This window comes from Oncorhynchus mykiss, chromosome 18 (assembly GCF_057628025.1).
Source record: "Oncorhynchus mykiss isolate SJ-2025 chromosome 18, ASM5762802v1, whole genome shotgun sequence".
Classification (NCBI taxonomy): domain Eukaryota; kingdom Metazoa; phylum Chordata; class Actinopteri; order Salmoniformes; family Salmonidae; genus Oncorhynchus; species Oncorhynchus mykiss.
The window spans coordinates 33,720,893-33,748,697 of record NC_143039.1 but is presented as its reverse complement, the minus strand read 5'-3'; the positions used below and the strand labels follow the sequence as shown (position 1 = coordinate 33,748,697).

Genomic DNA, 27,805 nt, shown 5'->3' with positions numbered 1-27,805 from the left:
GCAATAGTTTCGACGGAGGACACCCAGCGGACACCTGGTAAATGTAGTCTCTTATGGTCAATTTTCCAATGATATGCCTACAAATACGTCACAATGCTGCAAACACCTTGGGGAAACGACAGAAAGTGTAGGCTCTCTCCTTGCGCATTCACAGCCATATAAGGAGACATTGGAAAACAGCGCCTCAAAAATCTGTCTCACTTCCTATATGAAATTTCATCTTGGTTTCGCCTGTAGCATTAGTTCTGTGGCACTCACAGACAATATCTTTGCAGTTTTGGAAACGTCAGAGTGTTTTCTTTCCAACACTGTCAATTATATGCATAGTCGAGCATCTTTTCGTGACAAAATATCTTGTTTAAAATGGGAACCAAAAATGAAATACTGCCCCCAGAGTTTCAAGAGGTTAAATTGAGATTTTGTGTAAATGGCCTGCCTACACACAGTGCCCCGTAATGTGGATTATTTTTTTTTTTTTTTATGTTTACAAATGATTTTTTAAATGAAGAGCTTGAGTCATTAAGTATTTAACCCCTTTTTCATGGCAAGCCTAAATAAGTTCAGGAGTACAGATTTGCTTAACATGTCACATAAATTGCATGGACTCACTCTTTGTGCAGTAATGGTGTTTAGCGTGACTTTTGAATAACTACCTCATCTCTGCACCCCACACATACAATTATCTGTAACGTTCCTCAGTGAATTTCAAACACAGATTCAACCACAAAGACCAGGGAGGTTTTCCAATAGCTCACAAGGAAGGGCAACTATGGGCAAAATAAACTGTTACGGTGCGTGAATGAGGACCCAAAAGCGAATTAACTTAAACAGAGCTTCTTTAATTACCAAACATAGGTAGGCTCAGACGGACCGGCAGATTCCGACAGGACAAGACAAGGTTACAGCAAACATGACGACAGTCTGGTTCAGGCATGAAACACAACAAACAAGAATCCGACAAGGACAGGAGCAGAAGCAGAGAGAGATATAGGGACCTAATCAGAGGGAAAAAGGGAACAGGTGGGAAAAGGGGTGACGAGGTGGTTAGGAGGAGACAAGGCACAGCTGGGGGAAAGAGGGGGAGAAAAGGTAACCTAACAACGACCAGCAGAGGGAGACAGGGTGAAGGGAAAGGACAGAGACAAGACACAACATGACAGTACATGACAGTACCCCCCCACTCACCGAGCGCCTCCTGGCGCACTCGAGGAGGAAACCTGGCGGCAACGGAGGAAATCCTCGATCAGCGCACGGTCCAGCACGTCCCGAGAGGGAACCCAACTCCTCTCCTCAGGACCGTACCCCTCCCAATCTACGAGGTACTGGTGACCACGGCCCCGAGGACGCATGTCCAAAATTCTACGGACCCTGTAGATGGGTGCGCCCTCGACAAGGATGGGGGGGGGGGGGGAAGACGAGCGGGGGCGCGAAGGACGGGCTTGATGCAGGAGACATGGAAGACCGGGTGGACGCGACGAAGGTATCGCGGAAGAAGAAGTCGAACTGCGACAGGATTAATGACCCGAGAAATACGGAACGGACCAATGAACCGCGGGGTCAACTTGCGAGAAGCCGTCTTAAGGGGAAGGTTCTGAGTGGAGAGCCAAACTCTCTGACCGCGACAATATCTAGGACTCTTAGTTCTACGCTTATTAGCAGCCCTCACAGTCTGCGTCCTATAACGGCAAAGTGCAGACCTGACCCTCTTCCAGGTGCGCTCGCAACGTTGGACAAAAGCCTGAGCGGAGGGGACGCTGGACTCGGCGAACTGAGATGAGAACAGCGGAGGCTGGTACCCGAGGCTACTCTGAAAAGGAGATAGCCCGGTCGCAGACGAAGGAAGCGAGTTGTGGGCGTATTCTGCCCAGGGGAGCTGTTCTGACCAAGACGCAGGGTTGCGAAAAGAAAGACTGCGTAAGATGCGACCAATAGTCTGATTGGCCCGTTCTGCTTGACCGTTAGACTGGGGGTGAAAGCCGGAAGAGAGACTGACGGAAGCCCCAATCAAACGGCAAAACTCCCTCCAAAATTGAGACGTGAATTGCGGACCTCTGTCCGAAACGACGTCTGACGGAAGGCCATGAATTCTGAAAACATTCTCGATGATGATCTGTGCCGTCTCTTTAGCAGAAGGAAGCTTAGCAAGGGGAATGAAATGAGCCGCCTTAGAGAACCTATCGACAACCGTAAGAATAACAGTCTTCCCCGCTGACGAAGGCAGTCCGGTGACAAAATCTAAGGCGATGTGAGACCACGGTCGAGAGGGAATAGGAAGCGGCCTGAGACGGCCGGCAGGAGGAGAGTTACCGGACTTAGTCTGCGCGCAGACCGAACAAGCAGCCACGAAACGACGCGTGTCATGCTCCCGGGTGGGCCACCAAAAACGCTGGCGAATGGAAGCAAGCGTACCCCGAACGCCAGGGTGGCCGGCTAACTTGGCAGAGTGAGCCCACTGAAGAACGGCCAGACGAGTAGGAACGGGAACGAAAAGAAGGTTCCTAGGACAAGCGCGCGGCGACGGAGTGTGAGTGAGCGCTTGCTTTACCTGCCTCTCAATTCCCCAGACAGTCAACCCGACAACACGCCCCTCAGGGAGAATCCCCTCGGGGTCAGTGGAGGCTACTGAAGAACTGAAGAGACGAGACAAAGCATCAGGCTTGGTGTTCTTAGAGCCCGGACGATAAGAAATCACGAACTCGAAACGAGCGAAAAACAGCGCCCAACGCGCATGACGCGCATTAAGTCGTTTGGCAGAACGGATGTACTCAAGGTTCCTATGGTCAGTCCAAACGACAAAAGGAACGGTCGCCCCCTCCAACCACTGTCGCCATTCGCCTAGGGCTAACCGGATGGCGAGCAGTTCGCGGTTACCCACATCATAGTTACGTTCCGACGGCGACAGGCGATGAGAAAAATACGCGCATGGGTGGACCTTGTCGGCAGAGAGGGAGCGCTGAGAAAGAATGGCTCCCACGCCCACCTCTGACGCGTCAACCTCGACAACGAACTGTCTAGAGACGTCAGGTGTAACAAGGATAGGAGCGGATGTAAAACGATTCTTGAGGAGATCAAAAGCTCCCTGGGCGGAAACGGACCACTTAAAGCACGTCTTGACAGAAGTAAGGGCTGTGAGAGGAGCTGCCACCTGACCGAAATTACGGATGAAACGACGATAGAAGTTCGCGAAGCCGAGAAAGCGCTGCAGCTCGACGCGTGACTTAGGGACGGGCCAATCAATGACAGCTTGGACCTTAGCGGGATCCATCTTAATGCCTTCAGCGGAAATAACAGAACCGAGAAATGTGACGGAGGAGGCATGAAAAGTGCACTTCTCAGCCTTCACAAAAAGACAATTCTCTAATAGGCGCTGGAGGACACGTCGAACGTGCTGAACATGAATCTGGAGTGACGGTGAAAAAATCAGGATATCGTCAAGGTAAACGAAAACAAAGATGTTCAGCATGTCTCTCAGGACATCATTGACTAATGCCTGAAAGACAGCTGGAGCGTTAGCGAGGCCGAAAGGAAGAACCCGGTATTCAAAGTGCCCTAACGGAGTGTTAAACGCCGTCTTCCACTCGTCCCCCTCCCTGATGCGCACGAGATGGTAAGCGTTACGAAGGTCCAACTTAGTGAAAAACCTGGCTCCCTGCAGGATCTCGAAGGCTGAAGACATAAGAGGAAGCGGATAACGATTCTTCACTGTTATGTCATTCAGCCCTCGATAATCTATGCAGGGGCGCAGAGACCCGTCCTTCTTCTTGACAAAAAAAAACCCCGCTCCGGCGGGAGAGGAGGAGGGGACTATGGTACCGGCGTCAAGAGCTACAGACAAATAATCTTCGAGAGCCTTACGTTCGGGAGCCGACAGAGAGTATAGTCTACCCCGGGGGGGGGGGTGGTTCCCGGAAGGAGATCAATACTACAATCATACGACCGGTGTGGAGGAAGAGAGGTGGCCCTGGACCGACTGAACACCGTGCGCAGATCGTGATATTCCTCCGGCACCCCTGTCAAATCACCAGGCTCCTCCTGTGAAGAAGAGACAGAGGAAACAGGAGGGATAGCAGACATTAAACATTTCACATGACAAGAGACGTTCCAGGAGAGGATAGAATTACTAGACCAATTAATGGAAGGATTATGACAAACTAGCCAGGGATGGCCCAAAACAACAGGTGTAAAAGGTGAACGAAAAATTAAAAAAGAAATGGTTTCACTATGATTACCAGAAACAGTGAGGGTTAAAGGTAGCGTCTCACGCTGAATCCTGGGGAGAGGACTACCATCCAGGGCGAACAAGGCCGTGGGCTCCTTTAACTGTCTGAGAGGAATGTCATGTTCCCGAGCCCAGGTCTCGTCCATAAAACAGCCCTCCGCCCCAGAGTCTATTAAGGCACTGCAGGAAGCTGACGAACCGGTCCAGCGTAGATGGACCGACAAGGTAGTGCAGGATCTTGAAGGAGAGACAGGAGTAGTAGCGCTCACCAGTAGCCCTCCGCTTACTGATGAGCTCTGGCCTTTTACTGGACATGAAGTGACAAAATGACCAGCGGAACCGCAATAGAGACAGAGGCGGTTGGTGATTCTCCGTTCCCTCTCCTTAGTCGAGATGCGGATACCTCCCAGCTGCATGGGCTCAGCACCCGAGCCGGCAGAGGAAGATGGTAGTGATGCGGAGAGGGGGGCAACGGAGAACGCGAGCTCCTTTCCACGAGCTCGGTGACGAAGATCAACCCGTCGCTCAATGCGAATAGCGAGTTCAATCAAGGAATCCACGCTGGAAGGAACCTCCCGGGAGAGAATCTCATCCTTTACCTCTGCGCGGAGACCCTACAGAAAACGAGCGAGCAAAGCCGGCTCGTTCCAGCCACTGGAGGCAGCAAGAGTGCGAAACTCAATAGAGTAGTCTGTTATGGATCGATTACCTTGACATAGGGAAGACAGGGCCCTGGAAGCCTCCTCCCCAAAAACAGATCGATCAAAAAACCCGTATCATCTCCTCCTTAAAGTCCTGATACTGGTTAGTACACTCAGCCCTTGCCTCCCAGATTGCCGTGCCCCACTCACGAGCCCGTCCAATAAGGAGAGATATGACGTAGGCGACACGAGCAGTGCTCCTGGAGAAAGTGTAGGGCTGGAGAGAAAACACAATATCACACTGGGTGAGGAACGAGCGGCATTCAGTGGGCTCCCCAGAGTAACACGGCGGGTTATTGATTCTGGGCTCCGGAGATTCGAAAGCCCTGGAAGTGGCCGGTGGATCGAGGCGGAGATGGTGAACCTGTTCTGTGAGGTTGGAGACTTGGGTGGCCAGGGTCTCAACGGCATGTCGAGCAGCAGACAATTCCTGCTCGTGTCTGCCTAGCATCGCTCCCTGGATCCCGACGGCTGAGTGGAGAGGATCCGAAGTCGCTGGGTCCATTCTTGGTCGGATTCTTCTGTTACGGTGCGTGAATGAGGACCCAAAAGCGAATTAACTTAAACAGGGCTTCTTTAATTACCAAACATAGGTAGGCTCAGACGGACCGGCAGATTCCGACAGGACAAGACAAGGTTACAGCAAACATGACGACAGTCTGGTTCAGGCATGAAACACAACAAACAAGAATCCGACAAGGACAGGAGCAGAAACAGAGAGAGATATAGGGACCTAATCAGAGGGAAAAAGGGAACAGGTGGGAAAAGGGGTGACGAGGTGGTTAGGAGGAGACAAGGCACAGCTGGGGGAAAGAGGGGGAGAAAAGGTAACCTAACAACGACCAGCAGAGGGAGACAGGGTGAAGGGAAAGGACAGAGACAAGACACAACATGACAGTACATGACATAAACAAAACAAGCGGACATTGAATATAGTTATTAATTACACTTTTTTATCAATACAACCAGTCACTACATAGATATAGGCGTCCTTCCAATCTCAGTTGCCGGAAAGGAATGAAGGAGCTCAGGGCTTTCACCGTTAGGCCAATGGTGGCTTTGAAACAGCTACAGAATTGAATGGCTGTGATAGGAGAAAACTCAGGCTGGATTAACAGCATTAATCTAAATGACGAAGTGAAAAGACGGAAAATATTCCAAAACTTTTTGCAATAAGGCAGTTCAGTTATACTGCATAAAATGTGGCCAATAAATTTACTTCATGTGCTGAATACAAAGCGTTATGTTTTGGGCAAATCCAACACAACACATCACCGAGTACCACTCTTTATATATTCCATCATGGTGGTGACTGCATCATGTTATGGGTATGCTCATCTGCAAGGATTATGGATTTTTTTTTAAGGATAAAAAGAAACAGAATTGAGCTAAGCACAGGCCAAATCCTTGAGGAAAAGCTGGTTCACTCTGCTTTAAACAAGACACTGGGAGAATTCACCTTTCACCAAATTCACCTTTCAGCAGGACAATAACCTAAAACACAAGGCCAGATATACACTGGAGTTGCTTACCAAGACAACGTTGAATGTTCCTGAGTTGCCTAGTTACAGTTTTGACTTAAAATGGTATGAAAAAGTATGGCAACACATGAAAAAATGGCAACTTGACAGAGCTTGAAGATTTTTTAAAATAATAATGTGCAAATATTGTACAATCCCATGTGTGCAAAGCTCTTAGAGACTTACCCAGAAAGACTCACAGCTGTAATCGCTGCCAATGGCGATTCTAACAAAACATAATACAGCAAAATGTGGAAGAAATCAAGGGGTATGGATACTTTCTGAAGGCAATGTATGTTATATTAGATTATATTCTAGTCTACAGTCTACAGGTTCCAAAAGGGTTCTTCGGTTGTCCCCATAAGAGAACCCTTTTTGGTTCAAGGTAGAACCCTGTTGGGTTCCATGTAGAATCCCCAAAAGGGTTCTACCTAGAACCAAAGGGGTTTCTTCAAAGGGTTCTCCTATGGGGACAGCCGAAGAACCCTTTTAGGTTCTAGATAGCAACTTTTTTAGTCTAGTCTTTTGTAGTCTAGTCTATTGTAGCAGTTTTTGATCACAATGGAATGGCCTACTTTAAGGGGACATTTGTATCTCGACTTTGTGCCTCATTGCACTACATGCAAGCTTTGGCAGGTAAACGCAAATGTGTAGACTTAAACTGAATGTGATAGATAACGTTATGCAGACATCAACTGACATTTCTTTTTACTGGTGACCACCTCATTAATGCTGACTGCTCTTCGATATGCTCATAAAGCACTTGTTAATATGGCCAGCTCCAGAGATTAGCTGGAGGAGGTTAAGTCCTTTCACTGGCTGTTCCTCTCATCAAATGGACTGCTAGGGCTTGACCTTGGCATTTCCACTGCTGCCTATGCATTTAATGGTGACATTTCGGGAGATCGAGGGGATGACAGTAAGTTCTCTCTGTGATTTGAGTCGTTCTCTCTGGTTTTCAGTCAGTGTTCATTTATTTCTTTTTTTACATTTTCTCTATGGGTCATATTTGAAAGGTTTCTTCTCTTACCCATGATATCCCGACAGATATTAAGCATGAGAGGAGACGTACACACTTACAGAACATATTGTATACACCCACTGGCTTTGACTTACCTTAATCGACGAGAGGCTACAACTTAGAGTATTTTTCTTTCTTAATTCTAGAATGTGATATAAATCTTTCAGGCATAGGAAGGAATGGATTTAGTATTCAACCGCAGCAGTGGGCTCAGGTCAAGTTTGAATTGTGTTAATGTCATACTAAGTTTGGTAATTAGCTCTCAGACATGGTACTGTGTGATTGTCAATTAATAATGCATGATGTATTTATCTTTTCTCCCCATAGTTCGAGTTAAAAGTCTGACAGGGAGATGAGAGGATATCACTTTGCTGATTTTACAGTGTTGGGACACCATGTAAAGACGGATTACTAGGTTGTTATTTTAGACAGAAAACAGCTCTTCTAGTCTTTCTTGTTGACAGTAGCAGGCGTTTTATATGCAGTATGTAATGTCTTACTCTTCATCGGTCATCGCCTCGTCTTCCTTAGAGGAAACTCAAGGGACCGACGATCACCATCACACACACCTGGCAATATGCAAAAACGTCAACATGGATCCCGTGTCGGAACACTTTGCTTGTTTTACGCCTTCATGGACTGTCTTGTTGTTTCTGTGCCTAGATGAGAAGACATGCGGTCCTCATGAGTTCCGGTGCCAGAACAACAACTGTGTCCCGGAACACTGGAGGTGTGATGGACAGAGTGACTGTGGCGACAACACAGACGAACAGAACTGCAGTAAGTCCCTCCCTCGTCTTCGGTCTGTTGTTCACGCTGGAAGGAATGACCTTGGAATGAACTTTTGTGTAGTACTATATAACTTGCTCACTCCCTGACACAAGAACTAGAGCCTTGTGTTTTGCGCAATCATGTGACGTAGCAAAAGGCTATCTTGTATGTGAAGCCTTCTCCAGAAATGACAATTGCGCCAAAATTGAAAGTGATTGTCTTGAGTATGATGCTGGATCATCTGACACACAAAAAAGAAAGGGGAACGTTCAATGAAAATGCTTTAAAGGTTCAAATCCAGGTCAGGTTACATGACTGCGCAAATTACAGCGACCTAATATGACTACCAACAAATACTTCTGCTTGGTATGATGAGGAATGTCCTGGGGAAACATGCCTCACTGTCCTGCGCCTAAAATCCCTGTCATTCCTTATTCCCTTACACCTCTCAGAGCCAGCCACCTGCCCCTCCAGGGACTTTGTGTGTGACAACGGAGAGTGCATCTCGGCTCGTTTCCATTGTGACGGTGACAGGGACTGTGCTGATAACTCTGATGAAAAAGGCTGTGAGACGCGCTCGTGCCCTGCGGACCAGTTCCAGTGTCTCAATCACCTCTGCATCTCCAACAAGTGGCTCTGTGACGGCCAGGAGGACTGTAAGACGGGGGAGGACGAGAGGAACTGCCAAGGACCTGGTATGAGCTCACAGACACGCTCGCACAGACACACACACGTACACATGCACACTCGATTACTTACTGCATAGCTGTTGGGTATATGTTGGATAGCTGTTGGGTATATGTTGGATAGCTGTTGCTGGCTGCGGCTGTAGGTGGGGACTTGCTTTCACTGTCTCACTCAAAACAACCGTGTTGATACTGCCCTCCGTTGGAAAGCATGCTTGTGTGTCACACATCTTGTGATAGGGGGACTGTTTGTTCATCTGTGTTTGTTTGTGTTCAGCAACAGTTGCAGTTTTATGATGTCACCAGTAAGCGTAGATACAGTTGGCTTACTGTCTTGCATTGACAGCTAGAAAATAACCCTTAATGCCTTTAGAAACCTACAGAGGTATTCCCACACGTGGACCAATTCTCCGTCGAACAGCAATTACAGATTTCACTCCACTCTCGTATATCCTGACATTCACATTTATTCGAAGATTCGTAATCCCTTTGTGCTTCATTGCATGAATTGAATGTATGCCAAACTTGAAGTCTTGTGGAGGAATAAATGCAAGGCCAGAGAAGCTTCAAGGCACTTCAAATCTCGAGCAGATGGTTCGATATCAGCAAGCTGGTCTTCTCTCCTTCTCTCCTTCTCTCCTGCTAACCGAAGGTGTGAAATTAAAATGAGCTTTGTCTCTCTCACCGAGATGCCTCTACCTGTCTGCCTGTCTGCCTGTCTGCCTGCCTGCCTGCCTGCCTGCCTGCCTGTCTGTCTGTCTGTCTGTCTGTCTGTCTGTCTGTCTGTCTGTCTGTCTGTCTGTCTGTCTGTCTGTCTGTCTGTCTGTCTGTCTGTCTGTCTGTCTGTCTGTCTGTGTCTGTCTGCCAATTCAATTGCTTTATTGGCATGATTTAACAATGTACACGTTGCCAAAGCATACTTTGGCAATGGAATGATTCATTAACAACATCATCAAAAATCAACAAGATTGTCACAAAGAGGAAAATCACTAAGAACAATAATCAAGGGTGTGGTGGATGGGGTTGTATGAGAAATATAAATCGCTAAGAAAATAAATAACAGAAGGCATGTGCAGGTTTGTTGGTCTGTCTCTCTCTCTTTCTCATAACAACTCGTTTTTTTACAAATATTTTAGCTGAGTACTTTCTTTATGTATTGATATGGTAAGTACCTGTGGACAGCTGTGGCTGCACTTGCACTGTAAATTCCTCCAATTGGAAGGGCCACACTGTGACATGCATGAAAAAGCTTTTCCCCCTCTCTCCCAGTGAGTCCAGATGGGAGCGAGACTGAATTGCTTTGATTGATCCAAAGTGCTCCAAAACATGCTAGGAATAGCACTCAGAATGAACAGTGTTGCACTTGTATACCAGGTGGTGTCGTGGCCAGTTGAGAAGTATTTTCAGCACCGGTTTAATGGGGATTGTCTATGTCCTCAGCTTCTTTTGTCTAATGTGGTCCTGCGCGGTTCGGTTGGTAAGAGCGTGGCGCTAGCATCATCAAGGTTGTGGGTTCAATAACTACGCGTAATACGAATGTATGCGCTCACTGTACTGTAAGTGATTTTGAATAAAAGTGCTATGTTACCTGTTTCAGCGGTCCTTCCGTCCTGCGCCCTGAGTGAGTATGAGTGTGTCGGGGGAGGCTGTGTGTCGGCCCGCCTGAGGTGTGATGGCCAGAGAGACTGCTCAGATGGATCTGATGAGGTGAGTGCTCTCTGATGGAGCCCTGATTGTAGTCGCTGAGCCTCATCTGTGCGATAATGCAGGATACCTTTCATGTCTGTTTGCCTTTAATGTATGCCATTTGTTCTTAAGGTCATCAACATTGGAAAATGTGTCCTAATTATCTTGCGCCATATTTTCATGGATAATCCTACACTACTCATCTTTGTGTAAAATGTAAAGCCTGCTTTTGTCAATCAACATCCTTACATCTCAAATACCTGGATACAGATAGTTTGGTCTTTTTTTTGCCTGTTTCCTCCAAACATCAGGGTCCCTTTAGGATCTCAGTGTAATTAAAACCATGCTCTTGGTTCAGAGTCGGTAGTTCACGCCCATGCAGTGGCAGCCTACCTCTTTTAATAAGGTCTTTCTCCACAGCCAACAGAGTCCCCCTGGAGAGAGCAACGTCATCCTAGACTCATGCATTATATATTAAAGCAATTTCCCCAAAGGCCAAGTACATGTTGATTAATTCAACCCGTAACTCAGAGTTTGTAACACATCATTCTGTCATGTTTTGTAAAAAATAAAATTAGCATCTGATCTGAAAATGACAATGGTCATTCTTCGTCTTCGTCTTCTTCTTCTACGCATACATCATAATGTAATATTAAGGCTTGGACAAACCTTTTTGAGACCTGGCAGTGGAATGGCTTGGTGGCAGACAGGGTGTTTGTTGTTCTTGAGGTGTGTGTGTGTGTGTGTTGTGCCGACAGGTAGACTGTGTGAGGGAGTGCAGGGAGGATGAGTTCCTGTGCCTGAACCGAGCTCACTGCATCCCCAGCCGCTGGCACTGTGATGCCCTGCCTGACTGTGTGGATCACAGTGACGAGCATAACTGTGTCCAGGGTGAGCCTAGAACACACACGCATACACGCGCGCGCGCGCACACACACTAACACACACACACACACACACACACACACACACACACACACACACAATGTTATTTAAAACATGTGTGATGTATTATTCACTCAGTCTGTATTATGTTAAAACTGTGTGTCCATTGCGGTCTCTCTTCAGTCAGAGTGCTCTCTGTAATTGGGAGGAAAGGTTGATGGGTGCAGTGGCGTAAAAAGTACCCAATTGTCGTACTTGACAAAATGAGTCATGTTAAAGTGAAAGTCACCCAGTAAAATATATATTGAGTAAAAGAATCTAAAAGTCTAAAAGAATTTGGTTTTAAATATACTTAAGTATCTAAATAAGTAATTGCTAAAATATACTTAAATATCAAAAGTAAAAGTATAATTAATTTCAAATACTTTATATTTAGCAAACCAGACAGTACTGATTTCTTGCTTTTATAAAATGTACGGATAGCCAGGGGCACACTCCAACACTCAGACATTTACAAGCAAAGCACATGTGTTTAGTGAATCTGCCAGTTCAGAGGCAATAGGGAGGGATGCACTTGTCTCTTGATAAGTGCATGAACTTTCTATTTTCCTATTCTGCTGAGCATTCAAAATGAGTAATTTGGGGTGTCAAAGACAATGTATGGAGTAAAAAGCACATTATTTTCTTTAAGAATGTAGTGAAATAAATGTACATGTTATCTAAAATATAAAAAGGAAAGTAGATATTATTATTTTTTTTTTAACCTTTATTTAACCAGGCAAGTCAGTTAAGAACAAATTCTTATTTTCAATGACGGCCTGGGAAGAGTGGGTTAACTGCCTGTTCAGGGGCAGAACGACAGATTTGTGTACCTTGTCAGCTCAGGGGTTTGAACTCGCAACCTTCCGGTTACTAGTCCAACGCTCTAACCACTAGGCTACCCTGCCGCCCCAAATACCTCCAAAGATACCTCCAAAAACGACTTAAGTAGTACTTTGAAGTATTTTACACCACTGGATGGGTGAGGCAAGTAGAAAGATGGTTGCAGTATTAATCAATATAATGAGAAACAGCTGTTACCACATCATTTCAGAAAAGCATTCAAGCTCAACATATTGCAGAGGTGTGGACTCAAGTCACATAACTCTAACTCGAGTCTGACTCTAGTCACAAATTTAATGACTTGAGACTTGACTTGATAGAAAATAAAATAACTTGAGACTTGACTTCGACTTGGAGCCTCAAGATTCGGAACTCTGACTTGAGACTGATGACTTTAAATTATCTGGCCAGGTTTGTCAGTCATTTTGAGTCAGAGTCTTAGTGGTTTACTTTCCACGTAGTTAGACACAGTAGTCGCAGCATCGCACTTTCAAAATAAATCAACCGATTGGAACCGATTGGCTGGTGAAACACACACACTGTCCACTGATTGGACCAGCAAACGGTCAATCAACACTGGTTGGATGAGCTAGTGAACAGATTGCTAATTTGCTGTACAGCAATAGGATCGGGTGCAGCGCAGTGTCAAATTGTAGGGGGAGAGGATTGCTATAAATATGCAGCTCCCAAAAAATGTTTGATAATAGAGAATATAAACTGTTTATTGGGCAAGCACACCATCATTGGGGCATCAAGCAACAATTACTAGAATAGGCCTACTGGTCTTTTGGTATGTCAATTATATTTATGGGACACATCTTATTTTTGGTGAAAACATATTTAGGGGAAAAAACATTTTGTTTCCTACTAAATTGTTTCTCTTGCAGCAGCCCACTCTTGCCGTGCGGATGAGTTTATCTGTACCAACACACTGTGTAAGCTTTACATCTGGGTGTGTGATGGAGAGGATGACTGTGGAGATAACTCTGATGAAGACTCGGACATGTGTGCTAAACTGCCGTGTCCACCGAGCAGACCCTACCGCTGTCGGAACGACAGGGTGTGTCTGCGCTCGGAGCAGGTGTGCAACGGAGTCGACGACTGTGGGGACAACTCCGATGAAGAGGACTGTGGTGAGTTCAATCATATCTGTTCACTTTTGAACTTAATCATTCAGATGATCACAAATTACCCATGATCACAGAGCTCCTCTGTTTTGTCTACATTTGTCTTTCTTTTAGCTGGGAATCCCTTTTAGACCAATATCTATTTTACAAGGGAGTCCTGTACATACACAATTTACAAATATAACATCATACAAACATACAAGATTACAAATCATACTCAAGAGAAACAATCCCATTTGTTAACAAAGAGGTCCCCAATCAATCGTTTGAACTGCTCGAGAGGCACCATTACATCTAGTTATATAGCTGACTAATAGCTATTGTGTGTGCACGCACATGTCCATCGTTGTTAGTGTAAAAAATGGAGATAGCAATAGCCTAGCTATGGTGTTGAAACATGCCTGTTCTGTCTTTGGCCCCATGGCTGTTACCTTCTCCCCCTGGCTTGTCCTGTATCCTGGATCTGAAGATGTGATGCGGACCCCAAGGCCCTGTGGTAAGGTGGAGTTCACCTGCAGTAACCATCGCTGCATCCCGCAGGAGCTGCAGTGTGACCTGTTTGATGACTGTGGAGACGGGGGCTCGGATGAACAGGACTGTAAAGGTGGTACGTGGCTTCTAAAGTCCATCGCTCTTCCTTTGTCTCTCTATCACTCTTTCTATCAAAATATCCCTCCCTCGATATCGATCTCGATCTGTCTTTGTCTCTCTCGCTCTCTGTATCTGTCTCTGTCTCTCCCCTTCTCTGTATGTATCTTTCTCTCTCTCTCTATGCCTGTCTGTCTCTCTGTCTCTCTCGCACATTTCAGTTCATGTTCAGTTCATTTCAGTACTCCCAAGAAAGATTGTATAAGGAAAGAAGGCAGGATAAGTCCTACAAAATCTTCCAAATAAATGCTCTCTCCTGGATCGAACATTCTGAAATAAAAACAAAGCTGAAATAAAACCATAAATTGATGCATTCTAGCCCCTGATTTTGGGCACTGTCAGCATTTGGGGCACCAGGTAGCCAAGAAGTTAGAGCATTGGGCCAGTAACCAAAATATTGCTGGATCGAATCCCCGAGTTGACAAGGTAAAAATCTGCAGTTAACTGTTTCCCAGTAGGCTGTTGTTGTAAATTTGTTCTTAACTAACTTGCCTGGTTAAATAATTAAAAAATCTGTGCACTCAGGGTATGTTTATTCCCAGCACGTAGAGTACTCTATTTACAAAAGCTGAATGAGAGAGAAAAGGGCTGTGCTAATGGATGTTTTTATTATTCAAATCACCATGTTACACTCTTAGAGAAAAATATATGAAAGGGTTCTTCGGCTGTCCCCATAGGAGAACCCTTTGAAGAACCCTTATTGGTTCCAGGTCGAACCCTTTTGGGTTCCATGTAGAAAACCAAAAACGGCTTTACCTGGAACCAATAAGGGTTCTTCTATGGGAACAGCCGAAGAGCCCTTTTCGGGACCCTTTTTTTCTAAGAGTGCACAAACAGCATCCAACTTACACCATATAATGTGTTATTGTGATGTCCGTGTTTCATACAGTGGTTTCCGAGGAAGGAGTATGTGGAGAAAGAGTTGGTCTATGTGGAGATGACGCATTCTGCAATGATACAGGAACCGATTCACTCTGTCAGTGCAAGGCTGGCTTTCAGAGGAGCCAGACGACGAGGCAGTGTGAAGGTACAGTACGGTGATGATGTCGCCTTTGACCTCCTCCGTCCTCGGGTTTTCTTTTGCATTGACTTGCTGCTGAGAGTTTGAAACGTTACGTTGCCTTTCGAAATAGAGAGCAGACAGCGAGAAGGCCACACTTCACAGTACATGTCTGATGGTTATCACTGCAGAAAAGCTCTGATAGCTCCTGTTCACCGGACAACGGCAATGCGCAGCGTAGCTACTCTGCCTTTGCTTTCTTTTTGATAAATGTGTCGGGCGAGTTTCAGATATGAACCATCAGAGATAGAGTTTGTACTACTCCTAAGAGGTTATCCCTGTGTATTGAAGGACAGAGCTCAGACAGAATTATGGCGAAAGCTCTTTTGATTATTTGTGGCTTGATGGGGATTATAGCCTTCGTTCTTTGTCTTTTTCCTCAGAGATCAATGAATGCCTTCAGTTTGGCACATGCTCTCACTACTGTACAAATACTAAAGGATCCTTCAAATGCACGTGTGACAGTAACTTTAAAGAAATCGATGGTGAATGTATAACCAAAGGTAGGAGCTTACCATTACTATTTTGATTGCACACACAGTACATAATCAGATGCATGACAATTTGATGTGCACACATCACATCGAAATTCTACTTAATTATGCGTGACGCATCACAATTATTCTGATTGCTATGATCTGTTTTGATTAAAATATGCTAATTGTGTAGTCTGGAATGTACACTCTTTATTTATATGATTTTCTTTGTGTTTTTTCTTCTACCTTAATGAACTCGACGGGCAGGACCAGAGGATCAAGTGCTCTACGTGGCTAATGACACTGAAATCCGAAGTTTTGTCTATCCGTTTAAGCAGAGCCACGGACAGAAACTGCATCCTCGCATCGAGGACAATGCTAAAATCATTGGGATGGACGCTCTTTTTCACCGACACAAGTTTGTCTGGGCCACACAGTTTAACCCTGGTGGAATGTTTTACAAAGACATCGTAGACAGAAGTCTCACCAAGTCAAATAGCGGAATCATAGTAAGTAAAGGGTTTGAGTGGGCTGGAGGTGGAGGGTTATTACTTATTATAAACTAGGTAGTTCAAGTCTTGATTGCTGATTGGCTGAAAGCCGTGGTATATTAGACCATATACACTCTAAATATGCTCCCAACAATTCAAATACCGGAATCATAGTAAGTAAAGGGTTTGAGTGGGCTAGCGGAGGGTTATTACTTAATGTAATCATTGTTATTACTGTATCTGAATGTTTTTGTTTTTGTATCTGTTAATTCACACTCTAAATATGCTCCCAACAATTTAGTTGTACCAGTTAAATTGTTTGGAGCATCATTTAGTATGCGACTTTATTTTTTTATACAGTTTACCCTCAGTCAGCACCTCTAAACATTTTTGGGTTTGCTTTAACATATTCATCTGTTCCATATTAACAGTGTTGGGATTAGTTACTTGAAAAGGTAATATATTACTTTGTGGAAAGTAAATGCATTATATTACTCGTTATAGTACTTTCATGATACTTTCATGAAAAATATCTCTAACTCTCGCAGTTTGTTTGACAGTCAGAGGGAGCAAGGCGAGCCGTTCACGTTCTACCAAATATAGGCTACTTACTAACTCAGATTTGATCTAGCTCTTGCAAGTGGGACATAGCATGTGACCAATTGACCAGAGTTTCAGGCTTGGCCCCACACAGTCTGGCAGTGGCTCTTTCCAGCTGTGCAATGTCCAAGTACATAAGAAACCAAAATCTGTAAAGGGCAATACCCGGTTCAAACCAATTCCTTAGAATCGTTTTTTTGCCTGCTGTTTGTTATTGCAGCCATAACAATCCGCTTCTCTTGATAAGATAACGAAATGCTAGGGCTATAATCCAAGCAAGAGGAGGGATGGTATGTGCAGGTATGTTCCTGCCTTGAATAACATTTATAATATTAACAACATAAACCCAAAGAGTCTTCACTGGTACACAGCTCCAAAACCTCATGCATATAATTGCCCACCTCAGATTGGGGACATTTATTACCTCAATTATTTCAATGAAGAGTGGTAACCTGGTTTATGGTCCTGTAGGTTGTCAACACTATATGGAGTCTTAAAGATATGAAATACATTTGGTACCAAACAGTCAATTTGGTATCAAACAGTCAAATCTATTTTTTGCAATCGATCCCATAAAAGATGAGGCAGTATTTTGCTTTATCCCAGAATATTATGATAATAATAATAATATGATTTTGGTGGTGTATTCCTATGTCCTTAAAGAATGAAGTTGGGGGAGGAAGCTAATTAATACCGGGGAGTACATTCATTTGAATAACCAAAACGCTCACATAAAGAGTAACATGAAATTGACACCATCTATTTTCTCGAATGTTGCACTAAAATTCTCATTAACTATGACTTTCAAATTGGATCGAATTGAAATAACCAGTTATGTAAATTCCTAAAGTGATAGGTAAAGGGGGTAATGTGACTTGTTTGGCTGTGGGGTTTAGAGGCATATAGCCAGAGAAGGAGCCAAATTCTTTAAAGAGGGCAAGTACGGGTGATATACTGTGCATTCAGAAAGAATTTAGACCCCTTGACTTTTTCCACATTTTGCTACGTAACAGCATTATTCTAAAATGTATTAAATAGTTCTTAATCCTCATCAATCTACACACAATACCCCATACAGACAAATAAAAAACAGGTTTTTATAAATTTTTGCAAATGTATAAAATAATGTAAGCTGAAATATCACATATACATAAGTATTCAGTCCCTTTACTCAGTACTTTGTTGAAGCACCTTTGGCAGCGACTACAGTATTAATTCTTCTTGAGTATGACACTACAAGCTTATCACATCTGTATTTTGGCAGTTTCTCCCATTCTTCTCCCCAGATCCTCTCAAGCTCTGTCAGCTATTTTCATGTCTCTCCAGAGATGTTCGATCGGGCTCTGGCAGGGCCACTCAAGAACACTCAGAGACTTTACCGAAGCCACTCCTGTGTTTTCTTGGCTGTGTGCTTATGGTTTTTGTCCTGTTGGAAGGAGAACCTTTGCCCAAGTCTGAGGTCCTGAGCGCTCTGGAGCAGGTTTTCATCAAGGATCTCTCTGTACTTTACTCCGTTCATCTTTCCCTCGATCCTGACTAGTCCCTCAGTGCTTGACGCTGAAAAACACCCCCACAGCATCATGCTACCACCACCATGCTTCACTGTAGGGATGGTGCCAGGTTTCTTCCAGATGTGACACTTGGCATTCAAGCCAAAGAGTTCAACCTTGGTTTCATCAGACCAGAGAATCTTGTTTATCATGGTCTGGGAGTCTTAAGGTGCCTTTTGGTAAACTCCAAGCGGGCTGTCATGTGCCTTTTACTGAGGATTGGCTTCCATCTAGCTACCATAAAGGCCTGATTGGTTGAGTGCTGCAGAGATGGTTGTCATTCTGGAAGATTCTCCCATCACAACAGAGGAACTCTGGAGCTCTATCAGAGTGACCATAGCGTTCTTGGTCACCTCCCTGACCAAGGCCCTTCTACCCCGATTACTCAGTTTGGCCTTGCGGCCAGCTCTAGGAAGAGTCTTGGTGGTTCAAAACTACTTCCATTTAAGAATGATGGAGGCCACTGTGTTCTTGGGGACCTTTTTTTTGTACCCTTCACCAGATCTGTGACTCGAAACAATCCTGTCTCGGAGCTCTACAGACAATTCCTTTGACCTCACGGCTTGGTTTTTGCTCTGACATGCACTGTCAACTGTGGGACCTAATACAGTTGAAGTCAGAAGTTTACATACACTTAGGTTGGAGTCATTAAAACTCGTTTTTCAACCACTTCACAAATTTCTTGTTAACAAACTATTGTTTTAGCAAATCGGTTAGGACATCTACTTTGTGCATGACACAAGTAATTTTTACAACAATTGTTTACAGACAGATTATTTCACTTATAATTCACTATTATCACAATTCCAATGGGTCAGAAGTTTACACACACTAAGTTGACTGTGCCTTGAAACAGCTTGGAAAATTCCAGAAAATTCCAGTATGTCATGGCTTTAGAAGCTTCTGATAGGCAATTTACATTATTTGAGTCAATTGGAGGTGTACCTGTGGATGTATTTCAAGGCCCACCTTCAAACTCTGTGCCTCTTTGTTTGATATCATGGGAAAATCAAAAGAGATCAGCCAAGACCTCGGAAAAAAAATCGTAAACCTCCACAAGTCTAGTTCATCCTTGGGAGCAATTTCCAAATGCCTGAAGGTACCACGTTCATCTGTACAAACAATAGTACGCAAGTAAAAACACCATGGGACCACACAGACGTCGTACCGCTCAGGAAGGAGACACATTCTCTCTCCTAGAAATTAATGTACTTTGGTGCGAAAAGTGCTAATCAATCCCAGAACCACAGCAAAGGACCTTGTGACGATGCTGGAGGAAACAGGTACAAAAGTATCTATATCCACAGTAAAACTCCTATATCGACATAACCTGAAAGGCCTCTCAGCAAGGAAGAAGCCACTGCTCCAAAACCACCATAAAAGCCAGACTATGGTTTGCAACTGCACATGGGGACAAAGATCGTACTTTTTGGAGAAATGTCCTCTGGTCTGATGAAACAAAAATAGAACTGTTTGGCCATCGTTATGACCATCGTTATGTTTGGAGGAAAAAGGGGGAGGCTTGCAAGTCGAAGAACACCATCCTAAATGTGAAGCACGAGGCTGGCAGCATCATGTTGTGGGGGTGCTTTGATGCAGGAGGGGCTGGTGCGCTTCACAAAATAGATGGCATCATGAGGTGGGAAAATGATGTGGATATTTTGAAGCAACATCTTCAAACAGGGAGTCTTCAATAAGACAGTCAGGAAGTTAAAGCTTGGTCGCAAATGGGTCTTCCAAATGGACAATGGCCCAAAGCATACTTCCAAAGTTGTAGCAAAATGGCTTAATTATGGATAGGTGGGATGGTAGCGTCCCACCTGGCCAACGTCAGATGAAATGGCAGCGCGCCAAAGTCAAATAGTAATTTAATAAATATTACATTTTCATGAAATGACAAGTGCAATACATCAAAATAAAGCTTAATTTGTTGTTAATCCAGCCAAGATGTCAGATTTCAAAAAGGCTTTACAGCGAAAGCAAACCAATGCGATTATCTGAGGACAGTGTCCAGCACACAAATGCATAACAAATCATTTTCAACCAGGGAGTTGAGACACGAAAGTCAGAAATAGCGATATAATATATGCCTTACCTTTGAAGATCTTCTTCTGTTGGCACTCCAAAATGTTCCAGTTACATTATAAATGGTCCTTTTGTTCGATAAATTCCTTATTTATATCCATAAAAACTCAGTTTAGCTGGTGCGCTTCAGTCAATAATCCACTCGGTTTCTCTCCGTCAAAATGCATACAAAATGAATCCCAAACGTTACCAATGAACTTATCCAAACAAGTCAATCAACATTTATAATCAAACCTTAGATACTCTAAACAATAACATTTAAGACAGAGAATCGTTATTGTCTTTACCGATTAACAAAAAGAGCGCGCTCTCTCGGCCATGCGATTGGAAACACTACAGACAAAATGGGAGCCACTTAGAAAAACTAATTTTCCCTCATTTTTCCAAAAACCAGCCTGAAACTCTTTCTAAAGACTGTTGACATCTAGTGGAAGCCCTAGGAACTGCAATTGGGGACGATTTCGCCCTATTATGAAAGTGCCAGGCATTGAAATCAGTGGTATGCTAAAAAAATAAAATGTGATGGTTTGTCCTCGGGTTTTGCCTGCCATTTCAGTTCTGTTATACTCACAGACATTATTTAAACAGTTTTCAGAAACTTTGAAGTGTTCTCTATCCAAATCTACCAATTACTTGCATATCCTAACTTTTGTTCCTGAGTAGCAGGCAGTTTACTTTGGGCACGCTTTTCATCCGGACATCAAAATACCGCCACCTATCCCAAAGAAGTTAACCTCTATCGGATCGCCCCCCGAGTGACGATTGAGCTAATGTGATTAGCATGACATTGTAAGTAACAAGAACATTTCCCAGGACATAGCCATGTCTTATATGGGCAGAAATCTTCAATTATTGTTAATCTAACAGCACTGTCCCATTTACAGTAGCTATTACATTGAAAAAATACCAGGCTATTGTTTGAGGAGAGTGCACAACAAAAAAACTTATCACGGCAACTGGTTTGATACTTTCACATCTGAAGGTAAATAATGTACTTACCTTCAGTAATATTGCTCTGATTTGTCATCCTGAGGGTCCCAGAGATAAAATAAATTGTTATATTCAAATGTAGGAACATGGTTCTACAGTTTGAACCTCTGCTGCCCCCCGATCTAGATGTGTGAAGGTTACTGTCTTTTCTGTAGGCAAGCTAATTATCCATAATTTATTACATTCCTGGGAGTGTGTAAACTGACATGCTTTATTGTATGTTCTCTATAGTTATGTACTTGAAAATGTATCAGTTGACCAATTCGGCACATTTGCGCAGACTTGATACAACATTCTGAACAGTAATGTAATGGTTCATTGGATCAGTCTAAAACTTTTCACATACACTGCTGCCATCTAGTGTCCAAAATCTAAATTGAGCTTATAGTCTCCTAAGTGATCTAATGGCTTTTCTCTTGCATTTCAAAGATGATGGGAAAAAAACAAATATTTACAACGCATTTGTTTCTTTCTTTGTATTATCTTTTACCAGATCTAATGTGTTATATTCTCCTACATTAATTTCACATTTCCACAAACTACAAAGTGTTTCCTTTTAAATGGTATCAAGAATATGCATATCCTTGCTTCAGGTCCTGAGCTACAGGCAGTTAGATTTGGGTATGTCATTTTAGGCAAAAATTGAAGAAGAAAAAAAGGTCTAATCCTTAAGAGGTTTTTAAGAGAAAGGGAAGGAAGTTCCTAGGAATTTAAAAGGACAATATCTTCCTATAGTCTTTAGGAAACCTAGTCTTTAGGTATCCTTCTTTGAATAAAAAGTAGTGAAAGTCTGATTAATTTGGGAGGGTACAAAGTTCACTGTTTATTGTCCCTAATGACATCAATAGATGACAAATGTTCAGTTTGCTTCAGTTTCATTGCCAAGTGCCTACTCAGTCTATTCGCGTTCTCATAGTCATTCTGTCTCGGTTTCAAATGAATAAATTCTGCCCTAGAACTAGTCACCATATTTTTCTCAGTTTTAAATGGGGTGAGTTATCTCTGCCCATCTTTGTTACTTCCCATAATGTATGTGGGCCTACCCCTGGTTGTGCATTAACCTGTAAGAAATCATTAATGCCAGTCAAAATGTAGTTTAAGAATTACATACCACCATTTCTTAAAACTTGTGAATCCTGGAAAAATCTCAAAATAAATTGATAATGGAGAATGGTCAGATAACAGCATAGCTAAAATCTCTGCATTGGATGTACATTTCAGAAAAACAGGGGAGGTGAAGACATAATCAATTGGTGAGAAAGACTGATGATGGGGAGAAAATAAGATCATCTCTAGTACAAGGATTTCTTAGGGGCCAGGCATCCACTGTGTTCATGTCATCTAAAAAGGTCTTAATATAATTTGAAGGTGCCCAGAGTGCCAAGATAGCACTGGTGATATTAATAGTAAGATCTAGAGTCAGGTTAAAATCTCCCCCAAGGATGGTCACTGAGTCTGGGAAGTCTAACAATTGAACCTGTCTACGATACTGGTTCCCAATTGGGAATCAACCCTCCCACGTTCAGCTGAAACGGTGGCGCATGGAACGCAAAAATATTCTTAAAAATATTTAACCTCCACACATTAACAAGTCCAATAGCTCAAATGAAAGATAAACATCTTGTTCATCTAGCCAGCAAGTCAGATTTCTAAAATGTTTTACGGCGAAAACATAGCACATATATATGTAAAACCACCACCAGACACAGCTCATTTCAATAGCCAAAACATGCAATCAACAAACGCAGGATTAAAAAATAAATCGCTCACTAACCTTTTGAAAATCTTCATCAGATGACAGTAATATGACATATTACACAGTACATTTTTTTTTTTTTCAATAATATGCCATTTATATCCATAAATGTCCACTTAGTGAGTTCACCTTCAGAAATTACTCAAAAATGCCCGCAGGAAATCTATGTAGCGCGGCAAGATAACGTAAATAGACATCATAAACTTTGACTAAATATACATGTTCTACATATAGTTAGAAAGATACACTGCTTCTTTATGCAACCGCTGTGTTAGATTTATTTTTAACGTTACAGAAATCGCACACTATTCCATATGCTGAGACAGCGCTCAGTTCCAAGCTACATTTCCACGTAATGTTGGAGTCAACAGAAACACAGATTTAAGCATAAATATTCCCTTACCTTCGATGGTCTTCATTCAGAATGTTCTGGAAGGCTTCATACTTACCCAATACATCGTTTGGTTTCAAGTCTTGCGTCTTTGTATTAGCTACTGCTAATAACATCAGCTGAAATGCACCCAAAACGTCCTCTGGTCCGGATAAGTTGCGCATCAAAACTTCAAAATTACACATTATATGTCGACTAAACAGGTCAAACTAAGTGCAGAAGCAAGCTTTATGATGTTTTAGACATGCAAAACAAACTTCAATTCAATCGGCCATCATCTGCCCTTCTCTTGAGTGCTGGAAACAAAGGAATGGCTGGGACCAATTCGCGCCCATACGCACAGCCTATTCTCTCGTGGCACGCACTAATTTCACTCCCATAGGGTCAATTCTCGGAGGGATTCTCGGGATTTGAACGATTTGAAGCTCTAATGAAAGAGGACATCTAGCGGAAGAGATAGAAAGTGTCCCCAGAATCATAGCTGGTTGGGAAGGGTGGGGGCCATGACGTCAAAGTTGCTCCAACTTTCATGGCCACAAAAACTAGTTTGGAAGAATGCCTGCCCTGTGAGTTCTGCTATACTTACAGACATAATTCCAACGGTTTTAGAATCTTTAGAGTGTTTTCTTTGCATATATTAGCAATTTTTGACAGATTTTTTTTCCAGTTTACTAGGGGTACCCAATCTCTCCAAAGGGGGCGTATGTCTGCCATATCCTTAACAGGTTCAGGACTTCATAAAAAGGATTTATCAAAAGCATTTGGTGCGTAAATGGCGGACAAACAACATGTAGTGCCATTAATAGTAACAGAGGTATAACAATACTGTTCATCAATGTCTCCCCCACAGAGACCCCCACCTTCATATTAAGATTCCTCTTAATTACTTCGGTTTTGTTTGGGGCACAAGAGTAGGCTATTATCTTATAAAATATGTTCTGAAGTCTATTGATATCAGTGGCTTTCAAATGGCTCTACTGTAGTAGCCGAAATCAATATTTTTGCATTGTAAGTACTCTAAACAAGTTAAGATGAATCAAATCAAAACAAAATGTATTTGTCACATGCACCGAATACAACAGGTGTGTAAACCTTACAGTGAAATGCTTACTTAAAAGCCCTTATCCAACAATGCAGTTTTAAGAAAAATAAGTGTTGAGTAAAAAAAAAATTGTTTTAAATAGTTAAAACAAAATAACAGTAGCGAGGCTATATACAGGGGATACTGGTACAGAGTCAATGTCACAGTTTAGTCTATCCATGAGTCAGCTTGAGATGTAAATATATCCAAGAGCCAGACATTTGAAAACACTTTGCACAGAGTTGAGATAGAAATACTGTTTAGACAGACACATAAATTAAAAACATGACATAAAACTCTAAATTGATCGTGCAGACTACAATTGTGAATGCATACAATTCTATAGTATTCAAATGTATTTAAATTAAACAACATAATTTTTTAAATAAAAAAGGCCAGTATGCCAGGAGACAGAAGGGTTTACCCCGGATAGATTGACCGGTCCGTAGACCTGACTTGGCAGTCCCTTGGATGCTGACACAATATGTGGACCTTTCCTGTGCTAGTCGACAAGTGTTGCGCTATCATATGGGCTGCTTAATTATCCATATATACTTTAAGCTAAACATCTGTAAAGATTTCCTATCTTTTCATTCAAAATCTTTCTCTCGAGCCACCAGTTCTGGTTATAGACCGCACATAGGCTACACGGAACAATAGAGATGTATTATTGGCGGACGTGCAATCATTGGAAAACAAACTGGACGATCTACGATTAAGACTATCCTACCAACGGGGCCATTAACTGTATTATCTTATATTTCACCGAGACGTGGCTGAACAACGACATGGATAATATAGACCTGGCTAGCTTCTCCGTACATTAACATGACAGAGCAGCTACGTCTGGTAAGACGAGAGGCGTGTGTGTGTGTCTACTTGTCAATAACTGCTGGTGCGCGATGTCAAATATTAAAGAAGTCACGAGGTATTGCTCGCCTGGGGTAAAAGACCTCATGTTAAGTTGTGTACCACACTATCTACCAAGAGAGTTCTCATCTATATTATCCGTAGCCGTCTATTTACAACCACAAACCGATGATGGCACTAAGACCGCACTCGTCGAGCTGCATAAGGACATAAGCAAACAGGAAAATTAGCCTCCAGAAGAGGTGACCCTAGTGGCCGGAGACTTTCATGCAGGCAAACTTAAATATATTGTCATAGATTCCAGTCACCCAAGTCATAGACGGTTCTCCCTGCTACCACACCGCAATTGGTACCGGAGCGCCAAGTCTAGGACCAAAAAGCTCCTTAACAGTTTCTACCACCAAGCCAAGACTGCTGAACAATTAATCAAATGGCCACCTGGACTATTCATATTGATACCACCCCCCCCCCCCCCCCCCCCCCACCCACACCCACCTTTGTTTCTACACTGCTGCTACTCTGTGTTTATTATCTATGCATAGTCACTTTACCCCTACCTACATGTACAAATTACCTCGGCCAACCTGTACCCCCGCACATTGACAAACTTGAATATATTACATTCGTTTTGATGGTAGCTCATACGACAGCCATGAGTGTAGCAAAGCGAGACGATTTCCTCAGTGGGTCTCTATACTCCTTAACTGCTCTGCCTATGAGAACAGAACAGGATCTAACAGCCACTCAATATCTCTGACATTAATTGGTTTGATTTGAGCCCTGGGAAAGGGAGTGAAGGGGACAGAACACAGGAGCCCCCAATGACTTTAAAGAGGACTGTATAGCACTGATTTGACACTTGAACTGTAATTACACTATATATACAAAAGTATGTGGACACCCCAACAAATGAGTGGATTTGACTGTTTCAGCCACACCCATTGCTGACCGGTGTATAAAATAGAGCACACAGCTATGCAATCGCCATAGACAAGTATTGGCAGTAGAATGGCCTCACTGAAGAGCTCAGTGACTTTCAACGTGGCACTGTCATAGGATGCCACCTTTCTAACAAGTCAGTTCGTCAAATATTTCCCCCCCCCCCCCGAGAGCTGCCCCGGTCTACTATAAATGCAGTTATTGTGAAGTGGAAACATCTAGGGGCAACAACAGCTCAGCCGCAAAGTCGTAGGCCACACAAGCTCACAGAAATGGAACGGCGAGTCTTGAAGCACGTAGTGGGTCAAAATCATCTGTCCTCGGCTGCAACACTCACTACCGAGTTCCAAACTGCCTCTGGAACCAACGTCAGCACAATAACTGTTCGTCTCACCATGCGCAATGCCAAGCGTCAGCAGGAGTGGTGTAAAGATTGCCTCCTTTGGACTCTGGTGAAGTGGAAACGCATTCTCTGGGGTGATGAATCACGCTTCAAATCAAATCAAATCAAATCAAATTTTATTTGTCACATACACATGGTTAGCAGATGTTAATGCGAGTGTAGCGAAATGCTTGTGCTTCTAGTTCCGACAATGCAGTAATAACAAGTAATCTAACTAACAATTCCAAAACTACTGTCTTGTACACAGTGTAAGGTGATAAAGAATATGTACATAAGGATATATGAATGAGTGATGGTACAGAGCAGCATAGGCAAGATACAGTAGATGGTATCGAGTACAGTATGTACAAATGAGATGAGTATGTAAACAAAGTGGCATAGTTTAAAGTGGCTAGTGATACATGTATTACATAAGGATACAGTCGATGATATAGAGTACAGTATATACGTATGCATATGAGATGAATAATGTAGGGTAAGTAACATTATATAAGGTAGCATTGTTTAAAGTGGCTAGTGATATATTTACATAATTTCCCATCAATTCCCATTATTAAAGTGGCTGGAGTTGAGTCAGTGTCAGTGTGTTGGCAGCAGCCACTCAGTGTTAGTGGTGGCTGTTTAACAGTCTGATGGCCTTGAGATAGAAGCTGTTTTTCAGTCTCTCGGTCCCAGCTTTGATGCACCTGTACTGACCTCGCCTTCTGGATGATAGCGGGGTGAACAGGCAGTGGCTCGGGTGGTTGATGTCCTTGATGATCTTTATGGCCTTCCTGTGACATCGGGTGGTGTAGGTGTCCTGGAGGGCAGGTAGTTTTCCCCCGGTGATGCGTTGTGCAGACCTCACTACCCTCTGGAGAGCCTTACGGTTGAGGGCGGTGCAGTTGCCATACCAGGCGGTGATACAGCCCGCCAGGATGCTCTCGATTGTGCATCTGTAGAAGTTTGTGAGTGCTTTTGGTGAGAA

The 27,805-nt window shown here is 43.3% G+C and overlaps 1 protein-coding gene across 1 annotated transcript in view; it reads left to right on the top strand.

Annotated features, from left to right (window-relative positions):
* Positions 1 to 27,805, top strand: part of lrp1ba (low density lipoprotein receptor-related protein 1Ba) — a 202,551-nt gene that overhangs the window by 152,710 nt on the left and 22,036 nt on the right. The window contains exons 67-75 of the mRNA XM_036952429.2: positions 8,125 to 8,241; positions 8,685 to 8,927; positions 10,516 to 10,625; positions 11,363 to 11,495; positions 13,259 to 13,504; positions 13,968 to 14,105; positions 15,036 to 15,173; positions 15,590 to 15,709; positions 15,950 to 16,191. Coding sequence (XP_036808324.2) covers positions 8,125 to 8,241; positions 8,685 to 8,927; positions 10,516 to 10,625; positions 11,363 to 11,495; positions 13,259 to 13,504; positions 13,968 to 14,105; positions 15,036 to 15,173; positions 15,590 to 15,709; positions 15,950 to 16,191 — 1,487 coding nt within the window. The remainder of the gene's footprint in view (positions 1 to 8,124; positions 8,242 to 8,684; positions 8,928 to 10,515; positions 10,626 to 11,362; positions 11,496 to 13,258; positions 13,505 to 13,967; positions 14,106 to 15,035; positions 15,174 to 15,589; positions 15,710 to 15,949; positions 16,192 to 27,805) is intronic.